A 14,962-nucleotide genomic window follows, 5' to 3' on the forward strand; every position below is an offset into this window, starting at 1 on the left:
TCACAACGTGTTGGTTTCAACGAGTTCAAACCATTGACTTTGGGTGTCTTGGAGGCAATTTGGAGCACCATCAGTGCAAATACATGAGTTTGTCACAATATTTGAAGAATTAGAGCTTTCAACCTGCAAGCAAAGACTCTTCCCATCTTGAGTTACGGTGGCCAAATGAAGCTTAGTGTTTGAAATGGCTCTCCAAGAACTCTGAGGGCCGAAGCAATCCGTTGAGAGAGATGGCATAAGGCCTTCTCCGCTTGTCTTTAAGCATAAACCAGTGCTTGACATCCTAATTGGAGTGCTATCATTGTCATGAGTCCATCGACTTGAGATGGAGCAATTACCCATGAAAATATCTTTGTTGTCATTTGAGACTTGGATGCATTGGCCACTTTGTGGATGATATATAACATACGAGAACGATGCATTGGAATTTGGATCTGTGCACCGTAAAAAAAATGTCTTATACACTTGTTATAGATCCATATATTCAAAATCGTTAATATATTTATACTTACCTTGCAACATAGTCTGCAATAGTTGAAACTTCTGGACAAAGTTAGGATTTTTAATTTGAGTCCAATTGGAGTCGAGAACTCCAAAAGTTTCTGCCGGCCCTGCTTGACCTTCCCTGTAATAATAGCTACCTTGCCAAGTCCATAATGCCCAATCTAAATCTTCTTGTGCAAGATGAGCTGTGAAGCAACTCATGAACCGATTTTCTGCATCGTTAACCTCTCTCTGATCGTACCCATATTCGCTGACAAACAAAGGAAATGGGTTTGGTCCTTCTCTAACAAATTCAGCATGGTCTACAAAGCCATCGATAATATTTGCACAAATATTATTTAGTGGCTGGTTTATAAATTTACTCTCTTGATCTCCACTGAACGAATACAAGTGCACCTCAAAAACCAACTTGTTGTCTAAGGTGCTTACATTCAAGGGCTTCTCTTTTAAGCATCGAAGATCATTATCAAAATTTAGGCCCGAAACAATCACCAAAACATTTGGGTTAATGTTGTGGATTGTTGTTACTCCTTGAGTAACATAATTGTTCCAATCATTTGCATTTTCATTGGTTCCTCGTATCTCGTTTCGTAGGCTCATTCCAACCACCTAAATGTCATAACAAAAGAATGTGAGAATTTAGTTTCAAGAGTGTGAGAATTTTCCTTAATTTGTATGTACCGTTGATTTCTTGGAAAAGCGTTGAGCAACTAAGCTAAGACCTTGTAGCCATTCTTGAGGGTCAAAATAGCGGTCTCCAAAATATCCATTGCCATCGTCAAGAGAGCAACACCATCTTGGCTGACTCATATGGTTGTCGGCAATCACCATTAAACCACTCTCTCCAAGCACATCAACAACAGCTTCATAGGCTTCAGCAATAGTCTTGTTCAACACAAAAGGATTATATTGAGCCAATCCGGCTTTTGCTTGCTCTAAATCGAGGAGGTCAAAATTCTCTTCAACTGTCCTATTTGCATAACGAGTGAACATTTGAGTTGCATACGTGAGTCGTACACAATTAAACCTCAACTTGATTGCCTCATCTGCCAGCTCTTTTAATGGCCTGTGGTTGAGACCTTCTATTAGCATGCTCTGTGTGTGGGAAGGCCAATTCACGCACACAAGCTTCACTCGACGCCCTGTTGTCGAATCAACGATCCACCTTCCTTTTGTTGACAACGGTAAAGAATAAACAGAAGGAGATAAAAACACAAACAATGCTAGAAAAAGAACAACTTGAAAAGCTCTTCCCATTTTTTCTTCTCTTTTATGAATCGGGGTGAGAGAAGCATAGCCCAAAGGTTGCTTATATATCTCATTAATAGGTTGAAATTTGTTCAAAAGATCAAAGATCGATGTAATGGTGAAACTCCTTCCATTTTTTTCTTAATTCCGTTGCTTTGTTAATAAATTGTGTTTCTAACTTTGATAATTTGTTGAGTAATAAGCAAATATTTCTAACAAAGCTAGCAACGTTCATACATATCTTGCCCACAGAACCAATATTTTAACATTATGGCCCCTTTTTCTTAAATAAAACTCGAAGCTTGTTCCAGTCTCAAATTAAAAATTAAAATAGTAGCTAACTACGTTTATGATAAGTTCTTATATAATACCCCTACTACATTTTTTGAGTTGGGGACATTTTTCCACCTAATAATTCACAAATACATAAAATTATTTTAATAAAAATAAAATAGTTAACATCTTAATTATCTAATTTTAAAAAATGTAATCAAATTATTGAAAATATTTTATTTATACACTTTTCATACAATACTATGCATTTATTAATTTATATATATATATATATATATATATATATATTCTAGGAGAGAAAGTAGAATATTCTGAACATTGAATTTTTGTTGTCGCATATTTAGAAGGTCCAAAGCATACAATAAATAAATTCAGATTGCTTTGTCTTTTTGACCGTAAACAATTCGACGTGTAGTTTTGCTATTTGATTGTGTGGAAGGAGAAAAAATGAGGTCTATAATTTTATGTCCCCACTGATAAAAAATAAATTGGCCATCTGGCCTTCTTTTTTCAAACAAATTCTCTTTCTTTTTTCTTGATGGCGGGTTAAAAAGTCACGTCGTTAAACTCAGGCCAACTTTTGAAGGGACGAGCCATTACACCGAACTGGTTTTGGATTAGTGGATCATTCTAAAATGTTTGATCAAGCTTTTAGGGTCGACCAAAATTGTAACACGTCATGTCTAGGATAGATCAAGATTTGTAATGCAGATTCGATACCTAATGGCTCTGAATCTTGGACATGAGACGTTACAAATTGTATTAGGGCAGTATCTCTCCCAGTTAGATGTGGTTTGAAAACAAACTAATGTGAAAGTTGGTAGGTATGTGACACCCGAGCAAATGAGGGGTACATGAATGAACCGAAACCACTTCCAAACGAGAGGTATCCTGAGGATATGATAGCCAAGAAATACTTTAGAACATGGATAGTCACTCCATATACCAATAAGGTTCATTTTCCTTTTCGATAGCTCAATTATAAGAACTTCATGGTTAGGTATGTTTTGCTTGGAGCAATTCTATGATGCACGTAACCTGTGGAGAATATTTCTAGGATGCATGTGAATATGGAAAAGACTGTTAGGATCGCACAACAACGCACACGCTCGATCTAGATGATCACAAAGAGAAGGATAGAGAGAATTGCAAGGAGAACTCTGGCTAAAAGGATTTTTTATTGATGACTTCAGGCATGTACAACAAGAGAGTACAGAGAATAGAAAAGTACATTTCAAAGCTTTACTAGACGGGATATATATATGGTTCAGTCTACTAAATATAGTTTTACCAGATTGAAACATCTACTATATATAGCTATGTACCATATATAGCTTTACCGGATATAGCTTCACCATATATGGCTTTACCAAATATAGCTTTACCGGATATAGCCATTGACCAAGCTATAAATACAGGGAGCAGACTCCATAACTCAACAATTCTCCCACTTGGAGACTGATCCTACACCATACCAATTAGGGCTTTGCATAGCTTTAATTTTCCAACATCAACACATTTTGTCAACATGTCTGCTGGATTCTTTGCACCCTCTATCTTCTCCAAACACATATCGCCTTCTTCCACTAACCTGCGAGTGAAATGGTACCGTCTTCTAATGTGTTTTGTCCTTGAATGATAGACTGGGTTTTTCACCAACTGTATGGCACTCTGACTATCTGTATAAAGTATCTTCTTGCACTGCTTCCGGCCTAATTCTTCTAGATAGTCTGTCATCCATATCATCTCCTTTCCAGCTTCAGCTATGGCCACGTACTCAGCTTCAGTAGATGAAAGAGCAACGCATTTCTGAAGCTTAGACATCCAACTCACTGCTGTTCCATCTATAGTGTAGATATACCCAGATGTGCTCTTGCTGGAGTCTACATCTCCACTCAGATCAGCATCCACAAAACCTTGCAGAACTACTTTGCCATTGCCATAACAAAGTGTAGTATTGGATGTACCTCTCAGATATCTCAGAAGCAACTTCACAGCTTCCTAATGTTCCTTCCCTGGATTTGCCATGTACTTGCTAACAACTCCCACTGCATGTGTTATGTCAGGTCTAGTGCAGACCATAGCATACATCAAACTCCCAACTGCAGAAGCGTACGGAACTGATGCCATGTGCTCACGTTCCTCAACTGTCTTGGGAGATTGCCCCTTTGACAATTTAATATGATTTGCCAAGGGGGTAGTCCTGGGTTTAACGTTATTCATCTTGAATTTGGACAACACCTTCTCAATGTACTGCTCTTGGGATAGATTTAATGTGCCAGCAGATCTATCTCGAGAAATCCTCATCCCAAGGATCTGCTTCGCTGCACCTAAATCTTTCATCTCAAATACTGAAGACAAGCTTGCCTTCAGGTGGTTTATCTCCCTCATACTTGATCCAGCAATTAGTATATCATCCACATACAGGAGTAGAAACACATAAGAATCAGTGTATTTCTTGAGGTAGCAACACTGATCCTTTTCACTTCTGTGGAAACCACTCTTGCTCATGAAGGAGTCAAACTTCTTGTACCATTGTCTCGGTGCTTGTTTCAGTCCATACAAGCTCTTATTGAGCTTACACACCATGTGCTCCTTGCTTGGAGCTGCAAATCCTTCGGGTTGTTGCATATAGATCTCCTCATCTAGATCTCCATGTAAAAATGCCGTTTTTACATCCATTTGCTCAAGGTGCAAATTCTCCGATGCAACAATACTCAGTAGAATTCGGATAGTAGTTAATTTCACAACTGGAGAAAAGATCTCAGCATAATCAGTGCCTTTTCTTTGTGAATATCCTTTAACTACTAACCGAGCCTTAAACCTCCTTCTGCCATCTGGTTCAACCTTGATTTTGAACACCCATTTGTTCAACAGAGCTCTCTTTCCTGTAGGCAACTCAGTCAGCACCCACGTATTATTCCTTTCAAGTGAGCTCATCTCATCATCCATGGCTTGCTCCCACTTAGTTGAATCTTCCACTTGTAGGGCCTCATAAAAGGACTCTGGTTCTCCTTCGTCAGTCAGCAACAGATAGTGTAATGAGGTTGAATATCTGTCTGGTGCTCTGGTAGTTCTGGATGATCTTCTCAACACCTGTTCAGGTGCAACTTGCTCCACGTCTGGTTCTTCAGCAATAGGATCAGCCACGTCTGGTTCTTCAGCAATAGGATCAGGAGTTTCTTGAGCTTCTGTTGTGCCATCACTGTGTGAATTTTCTTGCCACTCAAATTCAACTCCCACTTGCTTCGTAGTCTCAGAGTTTATCTTCTCTCTGTCCTTGTACATGACATTTTCATCAAAGGTCACATCACAGTGTCTTAGGATCTTCATATTTTTCTCATCCCAAAACCTATACCCGAACATGTCAGAGCCATAGCCTATGAAGTAGCATTTCACAGCCTTAGCATCAAGCTTATCTCTCTTCTCTGGATCAACATGAACATATGCAGTACAGCCAAAGGTTCTCAAGTGAGAGTACTTGAGTTCTTTTCCTGTCCATACTTCTTCGGGCAATTTGAACTTCAAGGGTACTGACGGCCCTCTATTAATCAAATATGCTGCTGTGTTCACAGCATCAGCCCAGAATGCCTTTGGCAATCCAGAATGAATCCTCATGCTTCTTGCTCGCTCATTCAAGGTTCTGTTCATCCTTTCTACAATACCATTTTGTCTTGCCTTACCGGGAATTGTTCTTATTAATCTAATTCCCTCAGCTGCACAAAATGTTATAAACTCTGATTTGTTGTACTCTCCTCCATTGTCAGACCTCAGGCATTTGATCTTCAAGCCGGTCTGATTTTCAACTTCAGCTTTCCACTTCTTGAAGGTGGTAAACACATCTGACTTGTGTTTCAGAAAGTAAACCCATACCTTCCTGCTGAAGTCATCGATGAAGGTGACGTAGTACCTTGATCCACCAAGTGATGAAACTGGAGATGGTCCCCAGACGTCTGTATGGACCATTTCCAACCGCACTTTCTTCGGTTCTCTGGTAGCCTTTGTGAAACTAACTCGTTTCTGTTTGCCCATAACGCAGCTCTCACAAAGACCCATATCAACAGATTTTAAGCCTTCTAAAGCTCCTTTTGCAGTGAGCATCTTCATTCCTTTGACGCTCATATGTCCAAGTCTATTGTGCCATAGACTTGAATTGGAAGCACTCTCAGCAGCAGCAGTCATGTTTATACACTCTGCAGTAGTGTATAAGGTTCCGGATTTTGTGCCACGCGCAACAACCATGGCGCCCTTCACAATCTTCCAGGAACTCTTTCCAAACTCTGCTGCATAGCCTGTGCTATCCAACTGACCAATAGAGATCAGGTTCTTCTTGAGACCAGGAATGTATCTGACATCTTGTAATGGTCATTGATTTCCTGCTGGAGTTTGTATGGAGACATCTCCCTTTCCTTCAATCTCCAAGGTTTTATTGTCGGCAAGATACACCTTCCCGAAATTTCCTGATTTGAAATTTCGAAACAATTTCTTACTTGGAGACGAATGGAACGATGCACCTGAATCCAAAATCCAGGATTCAGTTGGGCTATCCACACTAAGGATTAAAACGTCCTCAGCATCTTCTGTTGTGTATATAGAATCATCATCATCTTCAGATTTATGATTCTGCTTCTTCTTTAGCTTTGTACAATCTGTCCGAAAGTGTCCTTTTCCCCCACAGCTCCAACACGTTACGTTGGGTTTGTTTGGAGATTTTCCCCGGTTCTTTGATTTTGAACGCCCATGTTTGTTTGAGCTCTTTGATTTGCTTCTTCCCCTTCGATCAACACTGAGAGCATTGCCTGATGAATCTCCAGTTTCCCGTTTGTGAATACTTTCGTTGAGAACTACATCTCAAATTTCATCAAACTTCAGTTTATCAGATCCTCGGGAACTGCTGATTGCGGCAACAACAGTATCCCATGACTCGGGTAAGGATGACATCAAAATCAACGCTTTAATTTCATCTTCGAAATTAATTTCCACCGAACCCAGTTGACTTATGATCATATTGAATTCATTTATATGATCCGCAACACGTCCACCTTCAGACATCTGTAGATTGAACAATCTACGCATCAAATACACCTTGTTCATAGCCGACGGTTTTTCATACATATTTGACAGCGCCTTCATCAGATCTGACGTTGTCTTCTCCTTGATGATGTTAAACGCCACGTTTCTGGATAGCGTCAACCGGATCATCCCTAAGGCTTGTCGATCCTTGAGCTTCCACTGTTCCGTGGTCATGGTATCCGGCTTCACCCCCAACAGAGGTTCGTGAAGATCTTTCTGGTACAGATAATCTTCAATCTGCATCTTCCAGAAACCGAAATCGGATCCATCGAACTTCTCAATTCCAATCTTTGAACTTTCCATCTTCACAAATCGTGGTGAATTTTGCCTTGCTCTGATACCAGTTGTTAGGATCGCACAACAACGTACACGCTCGATCTAGATGATCACAAAGAGAAGGATAGAGAGAATTGCAAGGAGAACTCTGGCTAAAAGGATTTTTTATTGATGACTTCAGGCATGTACAACAAGAGAGTACAGAGAATAGAAAAGTACATTTCAAAGCTTTACTAGACGGGATATATATATGCATCAGTCTACTAAATATAGTTTTACCAGATTTAACCATCTACTATATATAGCTATGTAACATATATAGCTTTACCAGATATAGCTTCACCATATATGGCTTTACCAAATATAGCTTTACCGGATATAGCCATTGACCAAGCTATAAATACAGGGAGCAGACTCCATAACTCAACAAAGACATGCCGGAAGAACTCGAGTTAGTTCGCGAGAATAGCTTTCACTCTTAGAAACAAAGAGTAGGTAACCTGACCATGTCAAATCCTAGACATGAGTCGTTACAAAGGTTTGGGAGTCACACTCACTCATGGTCAAACAAATTCACTCTTGATCCAACGTACAAATATAGTTACATAAGCAAAGTAAAAAGTGATATAATCCAAAAAAATGTAGAAACAACCTACGTACCATAATTAAAAATTTTAATACTCCTCATAATTAAACACTACAAACTTAGTAGCCATTTGGTTTCAAATTCCTCCCATAATTCTTCATTAATCAGAAATTTTGTACATGCTTGTCACAATCTTCCCTGTGAGTCATTTGGGTTTTAGTATTGAAAGTAGATGAGCAGTTCATTTTAACCTCAAACCTTTTCTTGATGAATCCAATTATTTTGACCCTTCCTGGCATTTCCGTGTGGCTACTGATATTCAAACCTCCCGACTTCAAATCCTCCATCAAACTCAGACCCTCATCCATTTCCTCCGCCTCAGTCTCCACCGTCACATTCATCGTCATCGTGTCCTTTGCCTTCGTCAATCTGCCGGCGTCTCCCCTTCTCCGATCACCTCGCCGTGGTAGTAAATCACCATCGTGGCTTTTGAGTATTTGAACGATGCGACATTAGGATTCCGCACGAAGACACTAGCCACAACGAGTATGCCACCGTCTGAGAAGGAAGAACGGTGAGTTTTAAATGATTATTAAGAAAATTAGATGAAAACCCAATTAAGCGTTAGATTTTGACTTAGTAATAACTCAGGAAAACCTAAACAATCGTAGTGTCAAGTTATGATATTATTGAATACTCAACCTGGCTTTTACAACTTTACAAATAACAATAGAAATATTAACTATATGACAAATAATTAAACTAAATACCAAACAATACTCTTAAAACAACCCTTCGCCCCTCTCTTTCTACTCCCTATAAACACAACCTTCGTACCACTTCATGTTCGAAGAATTTGATTAGATCAAAGAAGAGTTAGAGTATTTTTATGGGGTTAGTTTAAATATTTGATTTGTTTACAAGATTATTGTTTCCAAGATTTGTGGTTAGTTTCTATTTAGGGTTATTTGTGAGACTACGAAAGCCAAGTTCAATATTCAATAATATTATCACTTCCAGCTTCAATTGTTTATGTTTCTGGCTTAGTTGTGTCAAAACCTAGCAATTGGTATCATAGCCCCAATTTTTTAGTGATCAAATAGAGAGAGTATGAGTGAAGACAAAGTTTTAACGAAGATCCCTCACTTCGATGGTCACTTTGATAATTTTAGTGATGGAGTGAGCTGATGGAATATTTGCTCAGAGCAAAAGGTCTATGGAGTGTGGTGGAGATTGGTTTCTCAGGTCAAGAGGAAGGAACAATGTTGACTGAGGCACAAAAGGGCCACCTTGATGATGCTAGACTCAAGGATCACCAAGTAAAGCATTACCTCTTCCAGGCAATTTATCGAACTGTCTTTGAGCAAATCTTGGATCGTCGCACAACCAAGATTGTTTGGGACTCAATGAAACGAAAATTTTGTGGAAACCAAAAAGTGAAGAAATCTCTTCTTAATGCATTAAGGAGAGAATTTGAGATCCTAGAGATGAAGAATGATAAAAGCATCAAAGATTATTTTGCAAGAGTGATGATAACCTCCAACATGATGAGAAGCAGTGGAGAAGATATGCCAGACAAGAAAATTGTAGAAAAAATTCTGCGTACCCTGACTGAAAAATTTAAGTATGTTGTAGTATCCATGGAGGAATCCAAAGATACTGATAACATGTCCATTGATGAATTACAAAGTTCATTAGTGGTGCATGAACAAAAATTGCGAAGATCCTGACAGAAAACACACGTACGAGGAAGTGATTTTTGCACAATAACGTAATTCTCCAAGAGAGACAATACTTAGAAAATAAACAAAACCAACTTACTTATTTTATTCAACTTGTTACACAGTATATATACAGACAGAGAGAATAACTAACTTCTTACAATCTTAGCCACACATTAATAACTGCTAATAACTTCCCTTGATCTTATCCACAAATACTAAAACTGAGATAATTTAAAATACAAAAAGCAAATACAAATGAATTACGGTTAATACAAGATTAAATAAACTAACAAATCATCCCCTTAATCTTGTATTTCGATCTTCACATTCTTACATTCTTCAAACCAATTCTTTCTCGAAGCTCCACAAATTTTTGTCGTCCTATTAGCTTCGTAAGTATATCAGCCATCTAATCCTCAGTTTTTACATGATCCACTTCAATCTCCTTTTTGCACACATTCACGAATGAAATGGAACCTCATGTCTATATGTTTGCTGCGATCATGATGAACTGGTTTTTTCGCTAATGCTATAGCAGACTTGTTATCGATATTTAAACGAACTGGATTTACTTCCTTCCCATGCAATTCCTTCAGTAAACGTCCTAACCACATTCCTTGACAAGCAGCTGACGTCGCCGCAATATACTCCGCTTCACAGGATGAAAGTGCCACCATCTTTTGTTTCTTTGAAGTCCATGTAATTGGATTGCCATATAATAAAAACAATGTCCCCGTAGTGCTCTTTCGATCATCTATATCTCCAGCAAGATCACTATCACTATATCCGATTAATCGATTTTCTACTTGCTTTGCCTTCACATAATGACATCCAATATCAATGGTTCCTTTCACGTACCTGAGTATTTGCTTCACAGCTTCCATATGAACCATGGTCGGAGCTTCCATATAACGACTCATAACTCCAACGGAATATGATAAGTCAGGTCGTGTGTTCACTAAATAACGAAGACTTCCGATAATACTCTTGTAAAGAGTGGAATCCACAGATCGACAATTACTCGCTTTGCTTAGCTTTGTTCTCGGCTCCATAGGAAAACATGACACGGATTACAATCCATCATTCCAAGTTTTGCCAAAAGCTTTGCCGCATAACTCGACTGAGATTACCTGATTCCATCGAAGTCTTGTTTAACTTCTATTCCCAAATAATAAGGCAGGAATCCTAAATCACTCATTTCAAACAACTTCTTCATTTGTTGGTTGAAGCTCAAAATATCATCCTTGCTTGACCCGACAATAATTAAATCATCAACATAAACTCCAACTATCTGAATTTTATTTTCTTTCCAATGTGTATACACAGCATGCTCTAAAGGACACTTTCGAAATCCAAAAGACTTTAAGAAATTATCCAGTTTTGCATTCCAGGCACGAGGTGCTTGACGTAAGCCATACAATGCTTTCCTAAGTCGTAAAACATTCCCTTCTCGACCTTCCACAGCAAATTCTTCTGGTAGTTCTACATAAACCTCTTCCTTCAACTCACCATTAAGAAACGCTGACTTGACATCCATATGATGAATCTCCCAACTCTCCTGCGCTGCTATAGCAATCAAGACTCGCACTGTTTCAAGCCTTGCAACAGGTGCAAATACCTCATCAAAATCCACTCCATATTTCTCGACAAAACCCTTTGCGACTAAACGAGCTTTATACCTCACGATCTCCCCATTCGAATTTCTATTCAACTTATATACCCATTTCAACCCGATTGCTCGATGTCCCTTTGGTAGTTTTGCGAACTCTCACGTGCCATTTTTTTCAATAACAGACAACTCTTCTAGCATTGCTTGCTGCCATTTTTCATTATCTCTTGCTTCCATATATGAATTTGGCTCCTCAAGTGAAAGAAAACACATCCCAGCTTAATCAGAGTAAATTTCTCTTAACGATCGAAATTTTCTTGGACTAGATGAGACGTATGAATCGTCTCCTATTGATAAATCATTTGCTGGTGATGAATCGTCTCCCAATAGAGTCCCTGATGATTCTCCCCGCTCTTCTAAAATGTCCTCGTCCTTCACATAGACCTGTGGATCATAATGAACAGCGAATTTACCACCTTCCTTCTTATTTTCTTCCAATTGTTGCACATCCCATTTATATTCTTCTTCTTCTAGAAACTTGACGTCTCGGCTCATATGAAGTCTTTTCGCTTTAGGATCATACAAACGATAAGCTTTTGAACCTGATTTATATCCCACGAAAATCATTGGCACACTTCGGTCTTGTAATTTTGTTAAATTTGGTGTTGTATTTCTTCCATACGCCAGGCTTTCGAACACTCTAAAATGCTCTACATTAGGCTTTCTTCCTCTCCATTTCTCATGAGGAGTTGCTTCAATTACACTCTTCGTTGGGGATCTATTGAGGATTTAGACAGCTGTCTTCACCGCTTCTGCCTAGAAATGCATCGGCAAATTTTTGCACTTCAACATGCTTCGCACCATTGCAATAACAGTTTGGTTTCGTCGTTCAACCACACCATTTGATTGGATTGCGTCCCACACCCCTTGAGCACGCAAATAGACCTTCATCTTCATAGCCCATGCTGAGTAGTTGGTTCTCGATAACGTCGGGTATTGGAGTGATACCAGACCTTCCTTTGTTGCAGACTTCGACGACTCTCCTCTCTCTCCATTGTTGTTATTATTTCTCGGCATGATCTTTGGCATGTAACCAGTGCTCTGATACCAAATGACAGAAAACACACATACGAGGAAGTGATTTTTGCACAATAACGTTATTCTCTAAGAGAGACAATACTTAGAAAATAAACAAAACCAAGTTACTTATTTTATTCAACTTGTTACACAGTACATATATAAACAGAAAGAAAAACTAACTTCTTACAATCTTAGCCACACATTAATAACTGCTAATAAATTCCCTTGATCTTATCCACAAATACTAAAACTGACATAATTTAAAATACAAACAGCAAATACGAATGAATTACGGTTAATACAAGATTGAATAAACTAACAGATCCAGCATTAATGGAGAGGAGCAAGTTCTGAAAGTCGAAGGACGAACGAAAATAAGTAATGGAGGAAGAGGAACTTACAGGGGCAGAGGACGCGGAAGAGGAAGATCAACTTTCAACAAAGCAACGGTTGAATGTTATAGGTGTCATGACTTAGCTCATTTTAATTATGAATATTAAAAGATGAATAAGGAATTGAATTATGCAGAGCTGGAAGAAGAGGATGAAATGCTGTTAATGGCTCATATGTGAAGACATGAAGCAAAAAGGAGTGATGCTTGGTTCTTAGATTCTGGTTGCTCAAACCATATGTGTGCAAGTGAAGGTATGTTTTCAAGCTTAGACATGACATTTTCTCACATTGAAAAACTTGGAAATAATACAGGTAGGAAAGTTATGGGAAAGGGTGCAGTGAAATTAACTTTGCATGGGGTTCGTTGCACTATTAGTAATGTGTATTGGGGACCTAAACTAAAAAAATAATCTCTTGAGCGTTGGACAACTACAAGAAAAAAGGAGTAGCAGTGCTGTTTGAAGATGGTGTATGTAGCATTTATCATCCACAAAAAGGAAAAATAGCAGAGTCAATTATGATCGCAAATCGGCAGTTTATTTTGGGTGCTGAACCATCTACCACAACAAATGAAGAAAGATGCCTCCAAGTTTCAAATAGGGACCAGTCAACACTTTGGCACCATCGATATGGTCATCTCGGCTACAAAGGCTTGTGCACCTTGAAACACAAAAACATGGTGAAAGGCCTGCCGCAAATTGGGGCTCCAAACCCCACCTGTGAGGCATGTATGAAAGGCAAGCAACATCGGAACTCCATTTCAAAAAATGGGTAAATGGAGAGCAACGGAAAAATTAGACTGGGGGAAAACATTGAAATTGATAAGAACACAGCCGAAGGAGGAGGAATAACAGAGGAAACAACTGAACCGGTTGCTGAAACAATTGATCCAGTTGCTGAAAATGGAGAAAGAAAAATCACGAAAGAAACGACTGAATCGGCTGCTGAAACAATTGAACCAGTTGCTGAAAATAATTTTTCCAGTAATCGTCGCACCAGATTTGACAGTAAGGGAGGGGAGAAATCGACATCCACCTGTATGGTTAGCAGATTCCGGTGAAGGCTATGAGAAAAAGGGAAGTGAGGAGATGGTGTACAAACTCCAAAAGGCTCTCTGCGGATTAAAACAAGCACCTAGAACCTGGTTTGGTCAAATAGAATCCTACTTCATCTAGGAAGGATTCAAAAGCAGTTCCAGTGAGCAAACACTCTTCATCAAGAGGAAGGGAGGTAAAATTCTTATCGTAAGCATTTACGTTGATGATTTTTTATTTACTGGAGACCAGATGAAGAACTATTGGACAAGTTTAAACGTTCCTTGAAGAAAGAGTTTGATATGACTGACTTAGGTCAGATGAGATTTTTTCTTGGAATAGAGGTAATACAAAGATTAGATGGTATTTTCACATGTCAAAGAAAGTAGGCTGTTGAAGTTTGAAATCGACTTGGCATAGTGAATTACAATTCTATTTGTAATCCCACTGTTCCAGGAAAGAAAATTGGCAAAGATGAAAATGGTGCAAAAGTATATGTAACTTTGTATAAACAAATAGTGGGAAGTTTGATGTATCTCACAACTACTCGTCTTGATCTCATGCTTGCTGTAAGTTTGATTAGTCGTTTTATGGCATGTCCAACACAACAACATTTTGCAGCAGATAAAATGGTTTTAAGGTACTTGAAAGGTACGGTAGATTATGGTGTATTTTATAAAAAAGGAGGAGTCGGTGATTTGACTGGATCGACTGGTAGTGACTGTGCCGGAGACATGGAAGAAAGCAAGAGTACTTCAGGCCATGTGCTTGTGATTAATGGAGGAGCAGTAGTTTGGTCTTCTCGTAAGCAGCCTATAGTCGCTTATGAACCACAGAAGCTGAGTTCGTTGCTGCTAGTTCCTGTGCATGTCAAGCTGTTTGGATGAGGAGGATATACTCAAACAGATTGGTCACTCTCAAATAGAAGGAACAAAGCTAATGTGTGTAATACTTCAACTATTAAGCTATCCAAAAATCCAGTTCTACACGGAAGTTCCAAACACATAAGAAAGCATTTCGGAAGTTTCGTGAAGAACTTAGCGTGCAGAGTTTTTCTGACTTCAACTAATTCTTGACAAAGAAGAATAAGTTCACGGGAGAAATGGTCAGAAGAATTTGATTAGATGAAAAAGTGTTAAGA

At 38.8% G+C, this 14,962-nt stretch overlaps 1 protein-coding gene and 1 pseudogene across 1 annotated transcript; both read right to left on the reverse strand.

Moving 5' to 3' along the window:
* On the reverse strand, positions 1-8,388 carry LOC147792351 (glycosyl hydrolase 5 family protein-like). The gene is made up of 4 exons (XM_087124457.1): positions 8,240-8,388; positions 1,186-1,474; positions 513-1,113; positions 1-434 (listed from the first exon to the last, which is right to left on the reverse strand). The coding sequence occupies exons 1-4, from the start codon at positions 8,386-8,388 to the stop codon at positions 1-3; spliced, it is 1,473 nt and encodes a 490-aa protein (XP_086980583.1).
* A 1,754-nt stretch (positions 8,389-10,142) lies between these two features.
* On the reverse strand, positions 10,143-10,757 carry LOC147792352 (secreted RxLR effector protein 161 pseudogene; annotated as a pseudogene).
* Between the last annotated feature and the right edge of the window lie 4,205 nt (positions 10,758-14,962).

The sequence above is a fragment of the Cucurbita pepo genome, chromosome 6, assembly GCF_057944985.1.
Source record: "Cucurbita pepo subsp. pepo isolate OVF chromosome 6, ASM5794498v1, whole genome shotgun sequence".
Lineage (NCBI taxonomy): Eukaryota > Viridiplantae > Streptophyta > Magnoliopsida > Cucurbitales > Cucurbitaceae > Cucurbita > Cucurbita pepo.